Genomic DNA, 7,690 nt, shown 5'->3' on the forward strand with positions numbered 1-7,690 from the left:
GAAATAATTGCTCTGAACCAGTCTCTTTTTCTTATTTTTTAGATGAACCAGAAATGTCAAAAGTGACGAAAAATAAATTTTTTTAATGATCATAAAGCTGAGTTAAAGCTAGCTAGCTAGTGCAAGTTTTCAAGGACAAAAATTACAAGGCGAAATATTCTTGGAAAGGGAAGCACCAATGGTTTGAATAGATGAATTCAATTCCAAGTTTTATCGATAGATCTTATTTAAAGTACACTGCCGGTTGTAGGAATATTTCCTTATGCGTTGCAGGGCAAAAAAGGGATTGGTTTTAGGGAACCAATAGAGAAGTTTTGTGAAAAAAAATCGTATTGAACGCCAAAAATTTTCTTAAAAAAGTTGTATGAAAGTTTTCGTGATTTCAACATTATTTTGCAGTTTCAGAAAAAATGCTTGTGCGAGTGATTGAAGTATACCAATGTGATCTTTCAAGTGCTGCTGCCACTTCACACGACTCTGAAGCCGACATTCTTTATTCGATATTCGAATCAGTTTTATTCGATTGAGACCGATGCGTACTGACAACCGTATAAAGAGAAGACTGGAAGGTAGCAGTGGGGCATACGGAAAAATTAATAATTACCTTAGTAGAGCGAAACTGAGTGAGGGAGCATTAGGCTCATTAGCACAACTAAACTCTTACGTTCGACTAATAAATACTCTATCATTAGAAGGATTCAGCATGTGTCGAATCAATCCTGTTGCTAGGGTAGTACACCAAATTCGCGTTGTTGTTCTTCTTCGCAAAGAAGAAAGTGCTCCTTCAAAGAGTGACAATGGAACGTAATGTGGATGAACTGTCACTGTAGGATACAATTTTTAGGGAAATGAAAATACATGTAGATTTCTTTTACTTGTTCTTCTACCTATTTACACTGTTCAGCGAAGATTCAAGAAGAAAAAAAGTGGAGAAGAAGCTCCATTGATCCAAGAAAAAGAAGCAAAAAAAGGAACAATAATTAGAAATTACATTTAATATATTAATAAAAAGAAGAGTTTTACAGTGAAGTGCGTAAAATGACTGACACTATGAAAAAAGAATGGATGCAAAAAAGTCCAGCGACAGGCAAGACCCTTCGGAAATATGCGATTACAATAAATAAAATGAAATACAGAAAAGTAAGTAAACAAGGGGACCTTCTCCAAAAGCATCCAAGCGATCGAGCTCCAGAATTGAATGCCTCAAAGCTTATGTCTAGGATTGCTTCACTTTCAGAGTTATTCACGTGTGCATTAAGCATAAGTTGAGTAAAACTGAGTCCGACTGGATGTCGAGTCATTCGAAATGTGCACTACTCAAAAAACGACAGTCAGTCAAGTAAAACTCGAAAATTCGAACGTAATCGATTTGAATTGAAAACGTGATGATGACTGCTACTCTATGCGCCATGTGGAACCTTTTCTTGGACCCGTACTTCTTATTCGTGAATGGAGAGAATTCTAGAACAAGTCATAAGAAAGATACTCGAGGCTGAGACCAACACTGGAGTCCTCATCGATCTAGATTCTCGTTCGCAGAGGGTTTTTTCAGTGGTTCGGTGGATTGCGCGTTATTCCTTCCGCGTTACTTCTTCTGATCTTTGCATGAAGAACTCGGACAAAACTCCGAAGGGGCCTCACCACCTTTTTCAATTTCTATTAGTTAAAAGTCAGTTTTTTTCACGTAAGAAGTAACATTCTAGGATGGTCTTTCACATTTTTTCTGCTCGGTCTTTTTTTTTGAATGTAGAAAAAGTAGGACGTTATAGTAAGCCGTATGGACACCAACATTTATCTCAGGAAGAAGTGCTAAAGATATTTGGTGAGCAATTTGTAGCAACGCATCAACAAGAAAACAAATTCGAGCATCTGTTATAGGTCTGTCATCGTTTACAGGTGATGAATAGATGGGATTGCACGTCAGATCACACATCAGAAGATTCTTAGCACACACTTAGGTGATGGCAGTCAACACATCCATTTGACATGGAATTCGAAAAAGTCGAACTAAGTTACGATGAATGACAGGCAAAAATCTTCTCTGAAGTAATACTTACTTAGATACTTAGATGGCCCGTCTTCACTGGACGTGCGGGCCCCAGCATCCCTTCCACTCGTTTCGTTCCCTCGCCATTGTCATCCAAGATGTTCTCAAGCTTCCTGAGTGACGTTGACGAGGTCCTTGAGCCGTATCCAGCTGGGCTCTCAGCTGGTCCATCCGTGCAGCGAACACGTCACCCCATCTCGTTGGCGGTCTCCCTCGGGGGCGTTTAGCATCCGTTGGGATCCACTCTAGCGTTCTTTTAGTCCATCTATCGTCGATTCTTCTCATGATGTGACCGGCCCATCTATGTTTTGCTTTCGATACATATTCCGCTGAGTCGCGAAGACGGGACATTCCTCTTAAGTCGGAGCTACGAAGAGCGGCAAGGTGTTGTGTGCGCCGGTTAAAATTCAGGAGACATCTCTCAAGGGCTCTGTGGGTAGTAAATAGCTTCCTAGAGGTGGCCGCGGTGTCTGCTCACGTCTCCGCTGCGTAACAGAGCGCTGGAAGGACTGTCGAGTCGAACAGATGGGCACGAAGATCTTGGTCCGTCAGTTGGTCCGTAGCTTTCCTGACGGCTGCGAATGCTGCCCATGCTGCTCTCATTCTTCTATTTAGTTCTTCCTTCAAGTCGTTTTCCATGTTCATAGAACGCCCGAGGTATACGTATGACGAAGTTTCCACGATTTGGGAGCCTTCAAATTGTACTCCTCCGTCCTCGCAGTAGGCGTTCTTCATGAACTGTGTCTTCTTTCTGTTTATTCGCAGTCCTATTCTCTTCCCTGCTTCGTTCAATTCGTTGAGCATCGTTTCTGCTTCATTGGTACTGCTCGAAAAGAGAACGATGTCGTCTGCGAAACGAAGGTTCGAAAGAAATCTTCCATCAACACGTATGCCCCTTTCTTCCCAGGATAGTGATTTCATTATCCATTGCAATGCAGCCGTGAACAGCTTCGGCGATATAGTATCGCCTTGTCGTACCCCCTTTCCAATGGGTATGGTGAGAGGGCGGTGGAAAAGCTGTATCCTAGTCGTGCATCGTTCGTAGCAATTGGCTAATGTCCTCACATACGACGCGTCCACACCTTGATCGACCAGCGCTGACAGTATTGCATTCGTTTCTACGCTGTCAAAGGCTTTCTCATAGTCGACGAAGGTTAGAACAAGGGGCAGGCGGTATTCCCGGCAAACCTCTATGACCCTCGACACGGTCCGGATGTGGTCCAAGCAGCTGAACCCCTGGCGGAATCCAGCTTGTTCTTGAGGCTGGGCTTCATCCAGCGTCCTAGATATGCGTGTGAGGATGATCTTAAATATTTTGTACAACACGCTCAGCAAGCATATCGGACGGTAGTTCCGAAGGTCCTCTCGGTCACCTTTCTTATGGATAAGAACGGTTCGCGAGGTCTTCCACTGGTCTGGGATCCTTTCTTTCTGAAGATAGGATGTCATGTGCTCTGCTAAGATTACATGAAGCGGATGGCCGCCAGCCCGAAGAAAGTCTGCTGATATAAAATCAGGTCCGGGGGCTGTGCCAGGTTTCATGCTCTTGATAGCGACTGTTACTTCCAAAGGGAGAATCCGTGGTGGGGCTTCGCCAGTGGGGATGATTGGGCTTGACACAGGAGTTGATGAACGGAAAAGGTTCGAGTAGAACCTCTCCATAATGATTTCCATCTCACGACGAGAAGACGTGCGAGTCCCGTCTTCGCTCAGGAAGGCTGCTAGAGGAATATTATATTCGCGGAGATCCCTGCGGCACTTCTTTAGACTCGTTCTTCTTTGTGCTGCTTCCAGAATCTTCTTCTGCCTGTATTTCAAAGGATCCTCCTGCAACGCTTTTCTGCAGCTAGTGTTTGCTACTAACCGCTCAATGTGCGATGCATTCGGATCAAGCCTCAAAGCCCTTTTTCCTTCCAACAATTCCTTGGTGGTCTTCGAAATTCGATCCAAGTTTGTCGTGCGTGGCTTCGAGGCACGCTCAGCACAGGCTCGTAATCCTCCGAGCAGCATCTCCTAGTCCACGTTTGGATCCTTCTCGATGTCCCAGTTACCTTGAGACAAGGAGTCCTCGAGTATGCAGTCATCGTAGACGACTTCTTTTCTCCTTCGTTGCCGACAGCAGATGTTCTTTTCCATCGTGTGGCTAAGTCGTATTTTCGCACGAAGGAGACGGTGATCAGAACCACTACAAAAGGATGGTACTACTGAGACGTCAAGTAGACACCACCTCCGGTTGGTGAGTATGTGGTCGATCTCCGCACGAGTCGCGCCATTGGGCGATTCCCATATCCACCAACGATAATCGTTCTTCATGAGAAGAGAATTCCCATGAAGGAGGCGGGCGGCGAACAGCAACCCAGCGAGACGATTGCCGTTTTCATTCCGGTCCCTTAGTCCAAATCTTCCAATCCCGTATTCCTCTTCTGTGGCCTTTCCTAGTTTTGCGTTGAATTCTCCGACAACGAATTTGTAGAAGGACTTCTCGTTGCGGACTACCTCCTCCAGCTCCTCGTAAAACGCGTCCAATTCGGAATCATCAGCTGCTGATGTTGGTGAATAGCAGTTGATGATACTGATGGATTTTTGGTGCAGAGGGCGGAGGCGAAGAATGGCCAGACGAGGTGACAGGATCTCGTGAGAATCGACAAGATGGACGACAGATGGGTGCACAACAAAACCAACACCTCCTACATTTTGCGAGGAAACTTTCTCTCCAGTAATAACGAATGAACCGTCATTCATCTGTCGTACGCCGCTCCTTCTACACTTGGTCTCCTGGAGAGCAATCACGTGAAATCTGATACGCTTTGCAGCTCCGAGAAGGGCATGCAGGTCAGCGTCTGTGGAAACTGTTCTCGCATTGTAAGTACACAGTCTGGGACAGTCTCCATGGCGAGTCGTGCGTGTGTCGTCTTGGTCCAGAATCAATGACGTCCTGAGCAACCTGAGATTTGATCTCCTCTCACCGGTCGCCATACCGTCCGACGACTGAGACGGTAGGGCCCAGTGTGCAGGGTACTGAGGCAGTGAATATGCTGGAGTGGCAAAGAGACTTTTCCCCATACTAAGCAGCCATGCCACGGTGAGCTTTCACCACAGGTCGTCGCCCAACCTATATGGATCAGGGAACCACCTTGCAACATTTTGCCAAAACGGTGGTGAATCTTAGCAGTGGTTTACTCTTAGCTAGGCTTCCGATTCCGAGAAGTCGGAATGTCGGATGTGTCGAACTCCTCTCAGCTTGGGAGACCCTGCCGGAGGACGAACCTCCGCTGTGCATCGCAGTTCGACGCCCAGAGTCACTTCCGCGCCACAATGACGCGGTAAACCGTTGTGGAGGCGCTGAAGTAATTACAAGCTTAAAATATGGCTGCCAAAATAAGATCAGTTGCATCGATTTTGATCTTAGTGGATGGTTTTACAATACTGCATTTCGGAACTTTTATTCGTCTGTAAATACTGACGATAATGATAAATAATATGTTAACTCTGTAAATATGCGTGGATATTCACGTTATTGTATTTCAAAGCGATGGTGGTCTAAACTGACCCATCAAGCAAATTTTATGTGTATTTCCAACTCGTTCTTTTCGTACAATGATTTATATTCTTGTGTTGGATACTTCACGAAACTCGTCCAAACTCCTAATAATCAATATGGACGAGTTTACCGCGATGCTGGAAGATTTTTAGCGCCGTTCCAAAATAAGAGACTAGGAGGCACAAATAGAATAAGAGAACTATCTATTTGTGCCGCCGTATCCAACTGCGTTGAATAAGATGCAGCAGATTGACTATTCATTGAGTGCAGCGATTAAATGGAAAAATTAGCTGTTTGGAGGAGAAGACCGAGCAAAAAACAGCAATTTCTTTCTCTATCGAGTAGGTTCAGGAAAGGTTTCCTCCTAAGAAGTTGCGATAGCAACAAATTAAGAATTCTTGAAAACTGCAGCACAAAGAAGATGCTGGAAAATGAAAATTTTTCAAAGCAAATATTATATATTGTTCTGAAGATGTCCCCCTGAAGTATAGGAAAAACATGGAAAACAATGGTGCACTAGAAATTGTGGGCTGAGTGCTTTCCGGAAGAAGAGGAGGAACGAAGAGGTGAAATAACTAGTGTCTAAAAACTGCATGATGTAGCGAAGGAGCACATCCGAAAAGAGAAGGGAAAGAAAGGAAGGAGAAGAAGAATGAAAAGAAAAGTTACAGAATGGTAGTGAAATTTTCCGTTAGTAGCGGTTAGTTCAAGCTAAGCTGCGTGATTATATACCTGTAAGTCGCACTCTATATAATTAGAGGAGAGCAAAGCTATTAGATCCAGAAAGTGTAGTCAATCGTGCTCGCTCTCTCCCACTAAAGAGTAAAAAAGGACGAGAACATAAATACAAATGAAAAAGATGAAATAAATGAGGAGATTTGTTTTCTTCTATTTCTGCGAGATATTTCTTCCAATGTTTAGTGGGGATCACGAAATTTTTAGGCTCACATAAACCGTCCAAGCAAAGTATCTCATAGTAGACACAAAGGACACTCACGAATTTCTGCACTCTTCAGTCATGATCCCTTAATTTTATCGGGATTTTCAAACCTTTATTTGTAGAAATCACTGTTAATTTTTTTCAAATCTAGTTTCCATTTTTCTGGAAGTTCCACTCCTCATTTCTTTCGTTTTCTCTCTCGTTTCCATGGGTCACTCTACAGAAGCAAAAAAAGCCGGATAATCTCGATTTCAACCTTTGTGCTTTCATTTTAGTGGAACGGTTCGCCGAGTAAAAGAAGAAAGAGACGAAATGGGATGGGTATTCCGCCTTCAGAATCCTTTTACTTACGTTGAGATGCGCTCGATTGAAAAAAAGAAAAGAGAGGTGGAATATTTCCAGTTCTCAAAATATACCTGCATTTCTAAAGGGACATTTGCACATTTTTTTTGCCGAAACGTTTGCGCATAGGATGCTTCACGTGAATTGAGTTATCTCAGCAAAAAAATAAATAAATACGTAAACAAATAAATGTTGCTGCCAAACTTAGGAAAAAGCAAAATTTTGGGGGACTACAAGAAAGAAGAAGTGAAAAAATGAGCTCGTTAGCATAGAGCCGCTGCGTAGGAAGATATATCCAGACGTCGTGGACATCACCATGAATATTCCTATGGAAACTGATATACGCTCTGCGTTAGTCGCGCAATCTCTTTAATGATTCACTCCAGAAAGAGGTGGAGGGCAATGACGAAGACGATGGAGATGATGTCATCGATTACGGTAGACGAAAGCAGCATTATTTGAGGTGGAATTTGCAGACTGTCGGTGAAAAAACAACCACATGTGCACGATGCTCAGAAATTTTGACGTGCTAGGAAATTTCAAAATCGACGAGCGGTTTCCAAAGCGGACATATCCCATCATTCATAAATGTCAGTCGAATAGCGGAAAGCCGTAAAATGTGACAGCTAATAATCCCTTTCCGGGATTGGTCATACTTCCAAAGTGCGTCCTTGAAATATGCAAAGTGAAATTGTGAACGGAAGGTGAAAATTGTGTTAAGCGAGATTTGTTCGGTCTGAAAAAAAAACCGTAACCTATCTGAACGATCACATAATTTCTGAGGTGATAGATAAAATTAACCAATAATTAGTTTAGTTCA

At 43.4% G+C, this 7,690-nt stretch overlaps 2 protein-coding genes across 3 annotated transcripts; both read right to left on the reverse strand.

Moving 5' to 3' along the window:
* Window positions 1–2,080: 2,080 nt before the first annotated feature.
* RB195_002310 (uncharacterized protein) lies at window positions 2,081–5,110 on the reverse strand (the record flags this gene model as incomplete). 2 transcript variants are annotated; one of them, XM_064199502.1, is made up of 4 exons in its annotated part: window positions 2,081–2,477; window positions 2,526–3,854; window positions 3,912–4,044; window positions 4,099–5,110. In XM_064199502.1, 4 exons carry the CDS (start codon window positions 5,108–5,110, stop codon window positions 2,081–2,083), a joined length of 2,871 nt encoding a protein of 956 aa, XP_064055382.1. The 2 variants fall into 2 exon arrangements, with proteins under 2 accessions (XP_064055382.1, XP_064055384.1); XM_064199501.1 differs by lacking the exons at window positions 2,081–2,477; window positions 2,526–3,854; window positions 3,912–4,044 and having other exon boundaries at window positions 4,061–5,110.
* On the reverse strand, window positions 2,522–3,721 carry RB195_002311 (uncharacterized protein; the record flags this gene model as incomplete). Its single annotated transcript, XM_064199503.1, has 1 exon — window positions 2,522–3,721. One exon carries the CDS (start codon window positions 3,719–3,721, stop codon window positions 2,522–2,524), a length of 1,200 nt encoding a protein of 399 aa, XP_064055383.1.
* Window positions 5,111–7,690: the final 2,580 nt, after the last annotated feature.

This window comes from Necator americanus, chromosome IV (genome assembly GCF_031761385.1).
Source record: "Necator americanus strain Aroian chromosome IV, whole genome shotgun sequence".
Lineage (NCBI taxonomy): Eukaryota > Metazoa > Nematoda > Chromadorea > Rhabditida > Ancylostomatidae > Necator > Necator americanus.